At 39.8% G+C, this 16674-nt stretch overlaps 1 protein-coding gene, 2 long non-coding RNA genes and 1 pseudogene across 5 annotated transcripts; 2 read left to right on the top strand and 2 right to left on the bottom strand.

Annotated features, from left to right (window-relative positions):
* LOC8060033 lies at positions 44-4617 on the top strand (annotated as a pseudogene).
* LOC8071589 (cysteine-rich receptor-like protein kinase 25) lies at positions 5873-8298 on the top strand. Of its 2 annotated transcripts, none has more exons than XM_021461102.1 (6): positions 5873-6296; positions 6491-6621; positions 6745-7006; positions 7122-7353; positions 7465-7615; positions 7693-8298. In XM_021461102.1, the coding sequence occupies exons 1-6, from the start codon at positions 6119-6121 to the stop codon at positions 7870-7872; spliced, it is 1134 nt and encodes a 377-aa protein (XP_021316777.1). In that variant the 5' UTR covers positions 5873-6118; the 3' UTR covers positions 7873-8298. The 2 variants fall into 2 exon arrangements, with proteins under 2 accessions (XP_021316777.1, XP_021316778.1); XM_021461103.1 differs by having other exon boundaries at positions 6213-6296; positions 6474-6621.
* LOC110435501 lies at positions 8294-10743 on the bottom strand. Its single transcript, XR_002453207.1, has 2 exons — positions 8576-10743; positions 8294-8490 (listed from the first exon to the last, which is right to left on the bottom strand). It is a non-coding gene; the product is annotated as an uncharacterized LOC110435501 (long non-coding RNA).
* Positions 10746-14975, bottom strand: LOC110435500. 2 transcript variants are annotated; one of them, XR_002453205.1, is made up of 3 exons: positions 14788-14975; positions 12370-12514; positions 10746-10806 (listed from the first exon to the last, which is right to left on the bottom strand). It is a non-coding gene; the product is annotated as an uncharacterized LOC110435500 (long non-coding RNA). The 2 variants fall into 2 exon arrangements; XR_002453206.1 differs by lacking the exon at positions 10746-10806 and adding an exon at positions 11441-11551.

Raw genomic sequence — 16674 nt, 5'->3', positions numbered from 1 at the left:
TTTTTTTGTGGACCTTGACGCGCGGAAGCGGAGTCAAGTCAACACAGCGTGACATCGGCGTCTACCATGCTCACACATTTCTTCGGAGAAGTTCCCGAGAAAGCATCCAAAGGGAGTCTTCACCAAATCTTTGCTCCTTGCATCACTGTGCAGATTTCCTCTTCGAACCTGCGCTGCAGTCCGCAGGTGGAGCTTCTGAGCACGAGACCAGAGCGAGCGCCCGGGGAGCTGCCACCACTGCTGTCCTCGTTGCCGCATCATCAAGTAGGTGATTCCTTCATCTTTTCTTGTAGAAGCTTGTGTTGCTGTTCTTCGTAGCACCTCCTACTTCTTGGGTACCATTCCGCCTCCGCCTTGGATGTTGGAAGGACCACATACTCCGTTCGTCCGAGGGATTTGGCCTCGCGTCAGAGGTCGGTCCCCGCGCACATGACCTGTTCGACGAATTGTTGCGCCGCCGTGCCTAATACATGGCTAAAATGTTCGTTCCTGCCGTATTTTGGATTCTTGGTTCTCTGATACTGTTTTTCTCATGGTCGTGAAGACAGATTGGCAATTGAAATTTTCCAATTAGTTTGTCTCCAGAATTGCTACTTCCAACAGGAGCATCTGTTATCTGATTGTTCAACTGTGGACATTTTAAATCTCCTATAGACATGTAGGTTGGGGCCTCCATATCCGTTTGTTTCAATTGAAATTGAATGGTAGTATGCGTTTTTTTAATGAAATTTTGGCATAAAAAGGAGCTTCTTTTTATTATTCCATGAGTTTGTGATATAAATTGTTTTGGTTATGCATCACCACTTCTGCAGATGGTCTCATGACTATTCTACTGGTCTGAATTGTGAATGACAGTATCTTTAAAGTTTTGGCATACACTTAGACACTTAGCCATAGAATAATGTCCCATTTTATAAAGATATGCGTGCACAGTGATATTGAATACAGAAAAATGAGATTTATAATTAATTCCTTAAAACCAACTAGACAGTGTTTCTGTTATGAAAAAAGCTGGAGTTTCCACATTATGGAAAAATGGAAAGTGTTATGCTCTATGAACCTGCCTCCCCTCTTTGTTTTTGTTGCATATAGTAATTTAAAACATGCTTGTCTGTTTTTCTCAACAGGATGGCTGAAGCAGCGCTCGTTGCTCTCTCAAAGATCGGTTTCTATTTAGCAGGAGAAGCTGCAACTTTTGTGGCGACCAAGTTTTCTAATTTGACAGAGCTACCGAACACAGTGCAGCGTGTGCGAAGGCAACTTTTGATGATGAATCTCTTCATACGGAAGACAGGTGCACTGTATCTCAGTGATGAACTCCTGAAGGGATGGATCTCAGAGGTACGAATGTTGGCCTACCGTGTTGAGGATGTAATGGATAACTTTTCATACCACTATCTTCGATACAAGAATGACCAATTCCTGAAAAGACTGAGCAATGGAATAAACTATACTGCGATATTTAGTGGAATATCTGATGAGCTAATTCAGATTGAGAAGGAAATTGTGCATGTTTCCATGCTGAAGGATCAATGGCTGAGACCAGTTCATGAGTTTCTTCCAACCCAAATCCACAACAGTGAACTACAATTCCCTCAGTACAGTATGCCCCAATTTATGAAAGACGAAGATCTTGTGGGGATTGAGAAAAACAGCGAGCAGCTAACCAAATGGTTGAGGTCAGATACACACGATCTTAAAGTGGTATCAGTTTGTGGTATGGGTGGAATAGGAAAGACCACCCTGACCGCAAATGTATATGAGAAGCAAAGGGATAACTTTAAGGTGCTTTTGTGGCTTACTATTTCACAGACATACAATAGCGTGGAGGCATTGCTGAGGAAGCTACTTGGGATGTCAAGAGCTGACAGTGGCAGCATGGAAATGGGGAAGAGGAAATCAGGAGGCACTGACAGCATGGACATCCGCAAGGTTAAAACAGAGCTAAGGGAAGTGTTTGGAACAAAGAAGTATTTAGTTGTATTAGATGACATATGGAACCCCCAAGTGTATGAATCAATGCGAGATGTGTTTGAAGATTCTAAAAATGGAAGTTGCATTGTTATCACAACAAGGAAAGAGGATGTGGCTGCTCTTGCTTCCAAGCATTATCAGCTCAAGCTTAGTCCATTAGGTCTGAAGGATGCTCTTTGCCTACTTTGCACCAAAGCTTTTCCTTACAACGACGAGTCTGACGGCCCATCAAAGGTACTCGAGTTAGCTACTGATACTGCAAATAAATGTAATGGGTCATCTCTGGTGAACTGTCCAGCAGAGCTTCATGAACTAGCCACTGGTGTTGCTAAGAAATTTGAGGCCCTATTGCTGGAGCAGTGCCCAGCTGAACTTCAGGAGCTAGCTACTGATGCTATAAGGAAATGTGAGGGCTTGTCAATGGCAAAAAGCTCATCAGAACTCCTGGAGCTAGCTAATGATATTGCAAAGAAAAGTGTGGCCCTGCCAGTTGTCAAGTGCCCATTAGAGATGCAGGTGCTAGCTGTTAATATTGCAAAGAAATGTGGGGGCTTGCCTTTGGCAATTGTATCTATAGGAAGCTTACTTTCTACAAGGAAGCTAATTCTGCCAGTTTGGAAGCAGATATATGATCAACTTCCCTCTGAACTAGAGAAGTATGCACAGGTTCGTGGAATTCTAAGCCTTAGCTACTATGACTTGCCAGGAGAGCTTAGAAATTGCTTTCTGTACTGCAGCATGTTCCCTGAAGATTATCTCTTGCCAAGGGAAAAGCTTGTGCGACTATGGATTGCGGAAGGGTTTGTAGTAAAGAAAGGGAACAGTACACTAGAGGAAATTGCAGAGGGCTATCTCATGGAACTGATCCATCGAAACATGTTGCAAATTGTTGATAATGATGAACTTGGTGGGGTGAGTACATTCAGAATGCATGATATCTTGAGAGAGTTAGCCCTTACAGTCTCTAAAGTAGAGATGTTTGGTATTGTTAATGATTTTGGTGCAGTAATTCAAATGGATAAAGATGTGCGTCGCTTGTCTGCATTTAGATGGAGAAAGATGAAAAATGATGCATCCAAGATGAAATTTCCACGCCTGCGGACGCTGATGGCAAGTGAAACCATTGTGATGTCTATACCTTCAATATTATCTGAATCCAAATACCTTACTGTCCTTGAATTGCAAGACTCAGAAGTCACCACATTACCTGCATCAATTGGTCATCTGTTTAATCTACGCTACATTGGTCTGAGAAATACAGGAATAAGCGTACTGCCAGAATTTATAGAGAATCTCATCAATCTTCAGACTCTTGATGTCAAGTCAACCAATATTAGAAATCTGCCACATGGGATTGTGAAGCTCACTAAGCTTAGGCACATTCTTGCTGACAGATATGCTGATGTGAAGCAGTCAGAGTTCCGGTACTTTGTTGGAGTGGAGGCACCTATAGGGCTTTCAAATCTTGAAGAACTTCAAACTCTTGAGACTGTGCAATCAAGCATTTACTTGGCCGAGCAGCTTGAGAATATGATGCAACTAAGGAGCGTGTGGATTGAAAACATAAGTACTGCCCATTGTAGCAAGATGAGCCACTTTCTTTTGAGGATCTCAAACCAACTTCCACAAAGCTTCACAGGTTGATTGTCAGAGGTTGTTGGGCTGGCAGAACACTGAAGTGCCCAATGTTTGAGCACCATGGGGGAAATCTTAAGTATCTAGCTCTTAGTGGTTGTCATCTTGGAGGAGAAGATCCATTGGTCTTCCTCGCGTCACATGCCCCGCACCTGTCCTATCTAAGACTCAACAACATAAATAGTAAGCACGAATTAGTTGTTCCTGCTGACTCCTTCACTCACCTTAAGACACTTGTTTTGATGGGTTTGCATGATGTGAGTTTTCTGGACATTGGACATGGTTCACTTCCAGTCATCGAGGGTATATACATTACATCGCTACCAAAGCTAGCTACAGTCCCTCAAGGAATTGAAAACTGTCCCTGTCTTAAGAAGCTTTGGCTGCTTGGTCTCCACGAGGACTTCAAAGCTCAATGGAACAATAAGGGCATGAAACAAAAGATGCAGCATGTTCCAGAGATCCGCATCTAGGGGGATTATCACTATTTCTTCAGCAGTAATCTTGTAAGCGCTCATGTGTGTTTCATCCTTTTCAAATTCCATGTTTTCTTCAGTTACTGACATTGTCTAGCATCACATTCATCTTTTCAGCTGAATCATAGGCAGATGTTCACATTAATTACTGCCAAAACATGGCTATCTGCCTTTGCCTCAAGGAAGTAGTTACCTGCGTCAGCCTGCCTTGTTCCAGTTATTTCTCACATTAGCTCCATGAAAAGACTGCCAATCCTTTTTGTGGAACAGCATCCAAAGTAAAGTCCTTATTGTAGTGTAAGTGAACCGCCCATTTTTTCTTGTCAGCTTATATTTTTGGGTTGAATTGGAAGGTGTACTGAACTCAAATACTCAATAGCCCCTGTATCTCATCCCTGCTAGATTTTGATGTATTTGTATGACACCGTAATGTTATTCTGTATTGAACTTTTGCTCCAGTACGGTTGCAAAGGCTCCGATGCCAATTGACAGTATTGTATTATTAGTATTGTTACTAGTTTCTTTCAAAGAGATACTCCCTTCATCTCTAAATGTTTGATATTTTAATTTTGTCGTGAGTCAAGTATGTCCAACTTTGGTTGATGCCATTGAATCCACTCGTGGCTAACTTTTAGGTAATTATAGGTTAGTAGCAGGAAAGACTACTTTTCTCTTGTTTTAATCTTGATCCTACGCTACAAGCGCCCCTAGGGCCGTAGGAGTTACCTTACTCATCGTTCCACGTATACAGTTGATGGGTATTCAAATATTTGCACTGACATCCACACATAATCAAATGACTAGGATTTGGATTAGAAATGGGTAGAATATGGCTATATATTTTTTTTTGAAGTTAGAAATGGGTATATTTACTAGTACCCAAAGATGATCAATTGGTACTCTAATCCAAACACCTCTGTCCTATTAGCTTGATCATCATCACCTTTTTGGTTTGGGCGTTTGGCAAATTAGTATGGATGATATAAAGCATCTTCAAGAGTTTGGTATAGTTTACTTGCTAAATTAATAGATCTAGCAAGTTAACAGAATAAAAAGCAACCTTAAATTTTGTTCTTCAACAATATCTTATAGGAGCTTCCTAGATGATTTTGCATTGGAACCCTAAACTATTTCTAACCAACCAAATACTTTTTAATAATTTTTTTATCTCTTATCATTTTCTCATATGGAATCCTTTATTTTCTTAATTGACTTCAGTCTCCCAAGAAAGATGCTAGATGGGAAGCAGATATGGAGTTCATACAAGGTAAGGAAAAAGGGTTTTCGAAAAAGGGTGGCTCTCAAAACATGAGTAGAACAAGGTAAGGAGAAGATCCAAATCAGAATGAACATGGTAAAGAAATTTTAAAATTTCAATAAGGCCTGGCTCCTATTAGACCACTTTAGCCCTTCAAGCTCTAAACGGAAAGTCTAAAGTGTTGTCTAAAGCTAACTTCACGAAAACTTTAGACCACATAAGTGAGCTAGAGTGGTCTAAAATTTTAGCTATCAACTTTAATTGACTAAACTTTAGACCTAAGAATTCAAACGATAAGAAAGAGATTTTAATGATATTTATAAACAGACTACATCACCATTTAGACGAACAGCATCAGCAACTTCGCTCTTGCTCTTGGAACAGGATACGGTGTACTCCCTCCGTCCTAAAATAAGTGTCGTTTTCGTTTTTCGAGAAATAACTTTAACTAAATATATAGTAAAAAATATTAATATTATAGTACATAATTAGTATCATTGGAAAGATATTTAAGTCTAGTTTTTTAACAAATTTATTTAGACATATAAATATTGCACGTATTTTTTATAAATTGAGTCAAATTTGCGCGAAAACTTAAAACGACATTTTTTTTAGACGGAGAGAGTAGTTGTGTAGACATGGTGAAGACAGCCACATGGGGTGAAGGGGATATTTTCAAGGTCCTGCGCAGGCATCCCCCACTCGTGGACTCTCACTAACCTCCTCGCAACTGCTGAGACATGCCTTTGGAAATTGTCTCATCCTACTTGCTCACATGGGTCTAGAGTCAAGTCAACTCCCTCTCTCTTATCCAGATCCCATCAGGCTGGATCATATACAATCTCAAAGCGTAGTAGCACCCCCCCCCCAATCTTGCCAGCAATCAAAGCCCGTTCATCTGGTTCTTCGATCTCGATCTCCCCAGGTTGGATCCCTCAAGTTCCCTGCTCCAGGTCAGTGCTTCTCTAACAAGCTTCTTACTTTCGTTTGGTTTCAGAACTTTCCAGTTTATGCAAAAAAATATGTTGTGTTATGCTTGTATATATGTGTACTATGTTCATGAACAATTGCCATATTTTTGCTGGAGTTGAAGTTGCAATAAATCTTGTTTAATTCGCTCTGATATGCAGCTGCGTCAAATTGTCAGGAATGGCCAGCAAGTCGAGTTTTTTGAACACCTTGCCGACTAACTCACCAGCACAGTTTCTGAATGGTATCACGGATGGGTTCTCTGATGCGCAAAAGCTTGGTGAAGGTGCATTTGGAACTGTTTATAAGGTACTGTACCATACCACTATGCTCAACAATAATGTTCTCCAGGTTTAGAATATTGTTCAATAAGCGCACCCTCAACAATAACGTTCTCCAACAATTACGGTGTCTGAGAGGTCAAAGTAACAGGGCATTCTGCAAGATGGGGAGCCAATTGCTGTGAAGAAGCTTGCAGATAACGCCCCAGTGGCACCTGAGAAACAGTTCAAGATTGGGGTTGGGAATCTTATGGCCATGCAGCATCCGAATATAGTGAGGTTACTCGGCTCCTGCCGTGAACCGCAGAAGAAAGTGATCGAGCATAGTGGAAGATACATTATGGTAGATGTGGTTGAGAGCTTACTCTACTATGAATATATTCCTAACGGAAACCTTGACAAGTATATTTCCGGTATGCATCCATGAGAACGCGGTATCCAACATATTTGTTCTGTCATTTAATTAATTTACAGATGAGATGTAAAATGTTATAAGGATACATGATACATGTTTTTCATTCTCTTCAGATACATCTTTAAGACCTGATTGGAAGACATGCTTTGAGATAATCAAAGGCATCTGCCAGGGCTTACTCTATCTACATAAGAAAATGGATAGACCAATTGTTCATTTGGATCTTCATCCTACCAACATATTGTTGGATGAGAACATGGTGCCAAAAATCACGGATTTCGGCCTATCAAGACTCTTCGGAGAAGAACAAACCCGAATAAACACAATAAATGTCGTGGGAAAAAAGTAAGCCCAATAACCTTTTAGCATTCATTATTTTCTGTTCCTTAATAATAATACAATTAAATTGCATTGTCCAATGATTCTTATCGTTCGATTGACATTCACGCTTTCCAGAGGGTACATGGCTCCAGAATATCTATATAGGGGTGAAATTTCAACGCGGTCAGATATATATAGCTTAGGTGTAGTAATCATGGAGTTCACAACAGGCGAGAAGAGTTGTTCAAGCGACAAAGATATGTCTGCAAGGGACTTTGTGGATAAGGTAAGACTAAGACTGGAAAACATGGTTTAGATGCTCATTCTATGTTGTCCCTTAAGCTCACACATCTAACTCTGTAGGTGTGTGAAACGTGGACAGATGAGCATATTGCATCCAAGCACTCAGCACTAGATGCAGGAAGCCTCCAGGAGGTAAGAACATGCATTAAAATTGGGCTAAAATGTGTGGATATTGATCAGAACAAGAGACCTTCTATAGTTGAAATTGTTGACGAGCTCAATGGAAGGCGTGCTCACTGAATGGTGAACTAGTGCATACTATGCAAGTGAAAAATCTGTTGCAGACCCATGGCGATTTGCTCTAGATGGAATCATGGACAGAATAATTGTATCAGTTACCAATTATGTTCTTTTGAATAGAGTGTTGTGTCATGGACCGAAAAAGCAGGTCAATCCCGTCCAATTCGTTTTGGAGAAACCGGCTTGACCCGCATCTAAGGGGTATATTACCTACTAGTGGTGTTGCGCGCGCCTTGGCGCGCCCGCGGTATTCTCGTGGATAAGGAGGACGGCTGGCTTTAACGTAAAGTATTCAGAGATACGAAATGGTTATAGTAGAGCCTTATAATATTTCTGAATGTATTTGAACTATATATGGTGTGGCTTTATTATTTGGGGCTTTCGTTTTAACTAATTAATAAAGTAAGTGAGCATCAATACGAAGTACGACTGTTGTCTTCTTTAATATTACACAGGTTATATTACAGTAGCAGTACACATCTATGGCGTATTAGTTTATATATACAACTGTTCTAGTATTGTACGTAGGAAAGTGCGTCAGATGGAGGTGCACACTGTATGTTGATCGTCGCTGCTTGTTGAAGATGTCAACCATTTTTCCAGCTGCGGCGTTCTAATCTGCTCATTAAAGGTGTATGGTTCTTAACTGTAGACGTGTAGATATAGGTGAATATATATAGTTTTTTGTATTCTGTTACCTTACCTGAATCGGCTGGATAGCAGAGACAGTATTCGCTGTGATTGCAGGGCGAAGCAGTACCTGCAGAATAAAAGGCGTGGTCTTTGTGTTGTTTCTGGGTTTGTTATATATGATTAATAAAATAAGATGTGCAAAGGTAATGAGTTTTACATACTCGATGATCCTGGTGTTGTTGGACTCACTACAGAAAACTAGGCTTTGCCGACTGCTAAAATCTTTTGCCACCTGATAAAAGAAGAGCAGTCGGTAAACATTTTCTTAGCCGACCGCTCCGAAAAGCAGTCGGCAAAGGATTCTTTGCTGACTGCCCAATTATCCTGGCAGGTGGCAAAGAAAAGCTAGTGGCAAAGGTGGCTGCCTGGCAGGTGGCATCCCCTTTGCCACCTGCCAGGCCGTTAGGCAGTCGGCAAAGATAAAATTTTTTATTTTCGAAATTTGAATTTAGGTTTTAGACATTCGACGTCGTCACTTGCTCCAAACTTTCTCAAATTTTTTTCATAGCCTCCACATGCAATAAGAGTGAACCTTAAAAACTTTCGTGATTTTGTGACCCTTTTTGCTATATTTTGTTAATTAATTTCTTTAATTGTATTTTCCACCGCAGAATCCTACTTTGAACTATACGTGCATCAAATAATGAAACTTAGTCATTCGAAAAATGATATTCATGTTGGAGAGTCTATTTTAAGGTCGTTTCCAGAAATTCACCCAAAATTTTGACGTCTTTATCCACGGAACATGACCATCCAGGTGTGGCAAAGGTGATTTTTAATTATATAAAATTCAAACGAAGTCGGAAAATTATGAAACTTGACGAGGTGTCATGTTATCACATGTGAAGCCTATGTTACAAGTTTGAGAAAGTTTTAAGCAAGTTGCGATGTTGAATGTCCAAAACCCAAACACCTCTATAGTTCTTATTGCCTATTTGCAATCTTAATTTCAGATATTGGATGATCAAGATGTCTTCTTTGCCAATTTGCTAGGTGGCTGTCTTGGTTGCATTGTCAAATCTGCAACTCGAGCTAAGGGAGATAGGGGGCTGCAGCGACAAAGGCAAGGCTGTTGCCTGTGCTTTGTCCAATGTTACCCCTTTTAGTAAATGTTTAGCTAGTACTCTCAGTTTTGTGGTTGTGCAAAGAGTTTGTTATGTTGATGCCAAATATTTGGAGAAGGTTTGGGTAGATGGGTGCCAAAAGTCTACGCGCCTTGTGTACTTTGTTGTTATGTTGATGCAACATTAGGATATATTTGTATTTAGTGGATTCATGTTGGACTACTAATAATATATATAATCGTGTGTATTAGGTCATGTTGGAGTGTTGTACACATGTTCTTATTCAAGTATATTAAATATATTTTAAATTGTATAGAAAAAGCTATTTTACGATTTGTTGGATGATGGACTTGTTGGACTCATTTATTATGGTTTATGTGTGCTATATATGTGGATTTGTGTGATATATATGGATCTGTGTGATATATGTGAATTTCAGTATATAATCATATTTATGATGCAAAATAAAAAAACTGGTCAAAATTTTACTTATTCCAGCTTTGCCACCTGCCACGTGAAAAGCAGGTGGCAAAGCTGGAATCTCACGAACAATGACAGCTTTGCCACCAGCCAAGAAAGGCAGTCGGCAAAGAGCCCTTTGCCACCTGCCAAAAAAGGCAGTCGACAAAGAGCTCCGTCATCTCACAACGGCGTTCGTTCCCTTTGCCGACTGCCATACTAGCAGGTGGCAAAGGCTTTGTCGACTGCTTTCCTCTTGGCAGGTGGCAAAAGTTTCTTTGCCAACGAATTCTTTGCCACGTGTTCTTTGCCGACTGCCACGTTTAAAGCAGTCGGCAAAGTCTTTGCCACCTGTTTTAGGGCCTTTGCCGACTGCTTTTGGCAGTCGGCAAAGAACGGAATTCCAGTAGTGACTGTCGTCGTTTCTGTTTAGATCTAACGCGCCGATGTCGTTACCTAAAGTATCTGTTGTATAGCAGTGATAGTAATAGTATCAGTATAGTAAATGTAATACCCAAGTTTAAGGATAAAAGTCAAATCTCACATATAGCTACAAATAAGAGGTAATTTCAAAAGACAATGCATAAATATATAACGTACTTAGTAAAAAAAAAGATAACCTTTGATAGCAAACAGCGGATAGACAACTCCAAGCTTCGGGTATTAACTTCTCTCTACAGGATCCAACTGACTGGTTGATCACAAGCCTAAACTTCTCCTGAGGTTTGGGGGAAATAGCAAGAGTGAGTCCATGTCGAACTCTACAAGTATAGCAACTAGATTGTATAGCTCCCACAATCTCATGATCAATGTGACATAAATAATGTAAAGCATTATACAATAAACAATGAGCATATTTAACACACAAGAATCATCACCCTTAATGTAGATGTCCCCAAGGCCGCTCCTGACCGTGAGCTCGGCTAGTATACTAGTTTTTAACCCTCTGCAGAGGTTGCACATCTTTACCCATGAGTCATGATTTACCCTTTCGCCCGAGGTAGCTAGTCTCTTAACCCCCTTCCTAGGGAGGTCGGCAGGGATCACTATGAAGTCTTTCAAAGGTTCGTCTAACAAGTTAGGGCCGCTTGGTTTCATTAGTCAGTCCGTGTGATTCACCCGCAGGAATCCACGGTCTGCTATTCCCCAATTGCGCCACAATGGGTAACCGCTAACGAGCTAGAAAAGTTACTCGTACTTAACTAAAGCCAGAGCCATTATAGCCCTCATGGTTGCACTGTTGTCCCGGGTGATCACGTACAGATAAATCATCAAGTTGCTAAAAAAAGTCATTTTTACCGTTTATTACTTAACATTAATCTAGTCACACGATCATGGTCACAGAAATAAAATCCAAATGCTATACTTGCCTTACTCCAAATGCTCTTGCTTATCCTTTTGGTTCTGCTAGTCTTTACTTGTTGCTAAAGCTCTTATCTTGATCACTAAAAACTGCTCACCGTCTAAACTCGATCATCGATCACACAAACAAACGGAGATAAAATTACACGAAGCAAACAAAGCTATGATTAGAACAGTACACCAAACAATAAAAAGGTTTAAAAACTAATCTACGTATTGCTACGAACACTAAGACGTGAAAAGCACTCTGATTTGATCACGGTCACAAAAACGCAAGAACCAACGAGGTCGAAACTACGATGTAAAAGGAATAATCGCCGAAAAATTTATATCGTAAAAGAAACAGCTATGAGCTTGATTTATATTAATTACGAAAAACAATGTGAGTAACATTAACTCAAATTAAATAAAACATATTTAAACTTGAAATCTGAGTTGATGCTAATCATATATTTTTTTATAAATGTTATCACCTAATTTACTAAATAAGTTATTAAGCTTTATCTTTGCAAATTGCAAAAGAAATAAATATGTGAGAGTATTTAGTCTAATTAGAATTTCGTATATGAAACATGTTTGAACTAAGCAATTTATTATTTAGAAATAAGATTATGTTAGTAACTTACCATATTAATATTTATATAAAACACCAAAGTATAAAATCTATATGGATTTTAAATTAGAAAGCCAGTTGCACACAAACATCAACGTTAGTATATTTTAGGTTATAAAATTAAGAAATATTTAGTATGTTCGCTTCTAATCATTAAATTATGCTGACCCCAAACTAACATCAACTAAATCGGAGCTAGGATAGTGAAACTACTAAGTTTTGAAGCTGTAGCTAAATAAAGAAAATATCAGATGATAGATAGAATAGACTATAGATAAAACTTGAAGGATAGATGTTCGATCTGACCGTAGTGGAATTCACAAATTTGCTCCACATATAGCAGCAGAGGGCAGATTTTTTCTTCTCTCCTGTCGCAACCGGCAGCAGCAGTCCACCTTGATCCGTGTGCGATTGATGACGGCACCAGCACTGCACAACGGAGCAGCAATGCCTGGAACAGCAGCGGCAGTAGCCGAGATTAATCAGGCCGCGGCGCGATCTCGCGGCTAGGAACAGACAAGTATAGCAGTAACGCGCAGCAGATTGGATTTTTTTTTCAGGACCATGCCCGCACGATCTTATGGCAATAGATCGGCCCCGTGATCCAACTCCGCCTTGGACTCGATCGACAACTCCGCCTTGGACTCGTTGCGTGAAGTCGCCAGTTGCATGGCACGGAAACACGAAGAAATCGCTGAGTGCGATCTTGACAGCGGCGGCGCGATGAACAGAAAATTAAACCCTAGTTTTTTTAAATCTTGTGTCTAGCTTTTTTTTTAGTATTTATATAGACGTCAGTCATTAAAAAAAAGATATTTTATTATTTTCGAAATTAAGTAATTATATAAATAAAATAATTCAAGAAAAATCCAGAATTATTGTTTAAGCCGTGAAGAATATCCCAAAGCTCCAAAAATTTGGAGAAAACTATCAGAGATGTTATGGAACATGAAGAACCCAAATAAAGTATTTGGAGCTCAAGATGAGATAATTTGGAGCATCTAAAAAATTAGATTATGCTCACAGAAAAGGTCGGAAAAATTCCTGAGAACTTTTGTAGAGATTGCTTGATGGACGAGAAACTGAAAGGGGTAACTTAGGTATGAAAGAAAAGATTCCCAGAGACTCTGAATGAAATCTTGAGCTGAGAGACAAGGAATTTGATTGTAGAAAAAAATATAAATATATACCGAAGAAGGAAGATCGATCTAATAAACGTATTTTAAATATTTTTCTCACTATCAACACACAAAGGAGAAACAATCAAACATTACACCAAACCTTATGCACCAGCATGTATGCACAACAATATTGCTAAACCCAATGATGAATTTTAATTTAATGAAAAATATTATTTTCTCTATATTTTCATGAGCACAAAAATACATATTAATTTATTTTAACTCTATTTTGAAAGGAGCAAATTTCAGGGTGTTACAGTAAAAGGGCGTTTCTGTTGGTTGCACGATTAAATACTGAGTGTTCACTGTGTATGTACCTATTGGTCTCTGTCGTTCCTCTTCTTTCTGTATTATTAAGTCATCTTCATCTGTTAAGTCCATTGGATCCATGTAGATGGGCCAGATGTGTAGCATTGTTCTGTTATGTTCAGTCTTTCTGAGGCCTAGATGAGCCATGTCTGGAATCATGGTTATGGTATGTGCGTGTGCACAGACGCTATATGTGTAGTCTGTGATATCGAACTGGATTGAGTTTATAATGCATCTGTTCTTCAGGAGTGCTATCACTGTGTTGTCAGTACATAGATGGGCTGGGAGTCCTTTGATGTTTATTTGTAGACGTCTTAGTGGTTTAGGCATGGTGTGGACAATGTTGCTGTATTCTGGTTCATAGGAAGGTGGCGGTTGTGTCCATGCTGGAATTTTGATACAACCATATTCAGGGTACCATGGCTTCAGCTGTGCTCTGAGTTCGAAAACTTGTAAGAATCCGGTGTGAAGCATATTTTTGGTCACACTGTGTGGATATGCATAGAAGATAAAGTCGGAGCCTACTGCAGAAATTTCATGGATGTTTAGTTCGGTGTCATATTGCTCTTGTGCAGCTTTTTGGATATCATGTATAGTGATGAAGCGATCTCTGTTTGCTGGCATCTTGGCGATGAGGAATCTTTGCATAGCCTTGATATTTGGAAGCGTATGCATATCCTCATCGATGATTGTTAGGTTTGGATACTGAAAGTTGTCCATGCGGTTCCTGTAGTGACAATATGGAAGCAAAGTTGTAGGAATGCTGGTAAGTTTTGTGTGCTGTTGTGTGTGACATAGGAATAGGAGCTGACCATGGATTAGATTAGTATACATAAGAAAAAAAACAGGTATGTTCCTGGGTCATATTCAATTGAGTTTTACATGCGGTGATATGCTGTAATGAAGATCAAGGCTTCCTTGAGTGTATATGCGAGTAAATTAATGCTATTATGAACGCTAGGTATTTTGGTGAAATGGAAACATAAAATTTAATCGTAAGAATGCACAGTGCTATTAGGGAAGAAAATGAATGCGCGCCTATAGTTCAACGAGATAAAGGGGATTTTGTTGCTAGGGATCATTGAAGGTATATGTATGCAGCAAAACAATGCATGTGGTGTTTTTGTTGTAAATCTGGTAGGTACTTAGGTTTTTATAGTAAGAACAGCTTGTGTAATCATAGCGTGGCTTCATGGGTAAGTTAATAGCGCGAGATTTCGACAGGGAAGCGTACCTGCGGATTAGTCGAAGATATTAGGACCTGCGCGTGTAGCGGTGAAGAGAACAAGGTGGCGACGGCGATCTTGCGGAGGCAGGTTACTGATGCTGTAGGAGGCGACGAAGGGAGAAGCGATGAAGAGGATAGGAGAGGATGGATGTTGTAGATAAGGTTGGCGAAGGCGTGATGCTTTTGTGGAGCTCGTTTTTTTTTGTGCAGAGTTTTTGTGTTGCGTGTTCTGTTTATATGGGCTCATAGTTGGCTTCCTCAGGTTTTTGGTTGATTCATGTTTTTGGTGCTGGGCCGAATGTACGCAGAGTTTTTTTATTTGGGCTGTATTCATGTGCTAATCTTCGACGGGCTAGTTCTTTGGGTATGGTCGAAAGCAAGTGGACGGCTAATTTGGGTGGGTTCTGTCTGCGCTTTGGAGAATAGGAATATACGTTGGGAAAATAAATACATGTTTGTCGTCGTAGTTGTACTGATAAGTTGTCGGCATTATGTAACGGTTGCCTGACATACGTTGTTACATAAATGCTTGCAACAGAGATCATTATGTAGTCTTGCTGAGAATTTAACATGAAGTAATACCGATATGGTAACATAGTTCGTTAAGAAATACGCTTACAACAAAGCTTAGTAACCAATGTGTTCTGTAGACCTTGGGTGATGCATATATGTAGGGATAAGATGATTATACGGCCTGATACTCCATGATTGATATTAGAGGCTATTTCTTGTAATATATAGTGGCTTCATCTCAGATTTGATGAATCTGGTCTGATGTGTTCAGAGAAATACCGGATCTGTATAATGATCATGTTTGTATTAGTACCTGTAAAATATGAAAAGTTTTATTGAGACACCTCGTTGGATCGAGATCGTACCTTGCTGTCAGCGAAATCATTGCTTAGTCTGATGATATGGCCATGATAACTTTGAATCATATTTTGTAGCTGTTGCATATTGGTCTGTAGTTCTATGGCAGCTGAGCAATCACTGGTTATGTTGCTGATTTCTTTCTTCAGAACAGGGAAACACTCATGTAGCTGCTCTGTGTGGTCTGTTATGGTTCGGGCACAACACTGTAACTGGACCATGTTTGTGTTTTGCTGGTTCAGAGCAGAAGTGAGGCTTAACAATGTAGGATAGTTTAGGTCCACTATCCTGTAACCAAGTGTGTTTGCGACATATTTCAAGGAGGCATAGATGGCAGCTGCTTCAGCAGATTGCGGTGTTTTGAATGGAATGTGATGAATTTTTTTGTTCTGTTTATTATTGTTAAGTCTGCACCGAATGTACCTGTAAGTGTTTGCGATACTGTAACGAAGGCTGCACCATGGTATATTTGATCTATAATGGCCGCGTGAATGATTCGTAGTGTTGTTACATACGTTTCTGAAACTGCTTCCTGCATTGGAAATAAATAAGTAAATAGTTAGCGTAGCATGATTCCTTTAACAATATGAGTGGTGTAGGCAGGGATAGCTCACTTTTTGCAGAGGTTCCATTTTGATGAAATTGTGTAGGTTGAGAATGTGTCCACACTGAGTATTGATCCGGTGGATGAGGTCGCTTGTGTTGATTGATTCATTTGCAGCATTTGAGATTATTGTTTGAAATTCTGTCGCTAGGTTTATGACATTGTTCCATTCATGGTGTGCAGTCGTTGATTCTAATCTTTGAATGGCGCTGAAAGTTGCTTGGATTTCACTGGCAATGTTTGCACTGTAGTGTTGTAGAAGTGATGCCATTTGGGTGACAATAGATCTGCTGATGCTCAGAAGGTTGTGCTTGTTGTAATAATATTCTCTAAGATCGGTTATCATGAGGTAGCTGAAGTCCGGTGTCCTGAATTCATGATGCTGTCTTATTATGGCTGCATGGTTGCCTGTTGCAAGT

The sequence above is a fragment of the Sorghum bicolor genome, chromosome 5, assembly GCF_000003195.3.
Source record: "Sorghum bicolor cultivar BTx623 chromosome 5, Sorghum_bicolor_NCBIv3, whole genome shotgun sequence".
In the NCBI taxonomy this organism is placed as follows: domain Eukaryota; kingdom Viridiplantae; phylum Streptophyta; class Magnoliopsida; order Poales; family Poaceae; genus Sorghum; species Sorghum bicolor.
This window is presented reverse-complemented; position numbering and strand designations above follow the sequence as displayed.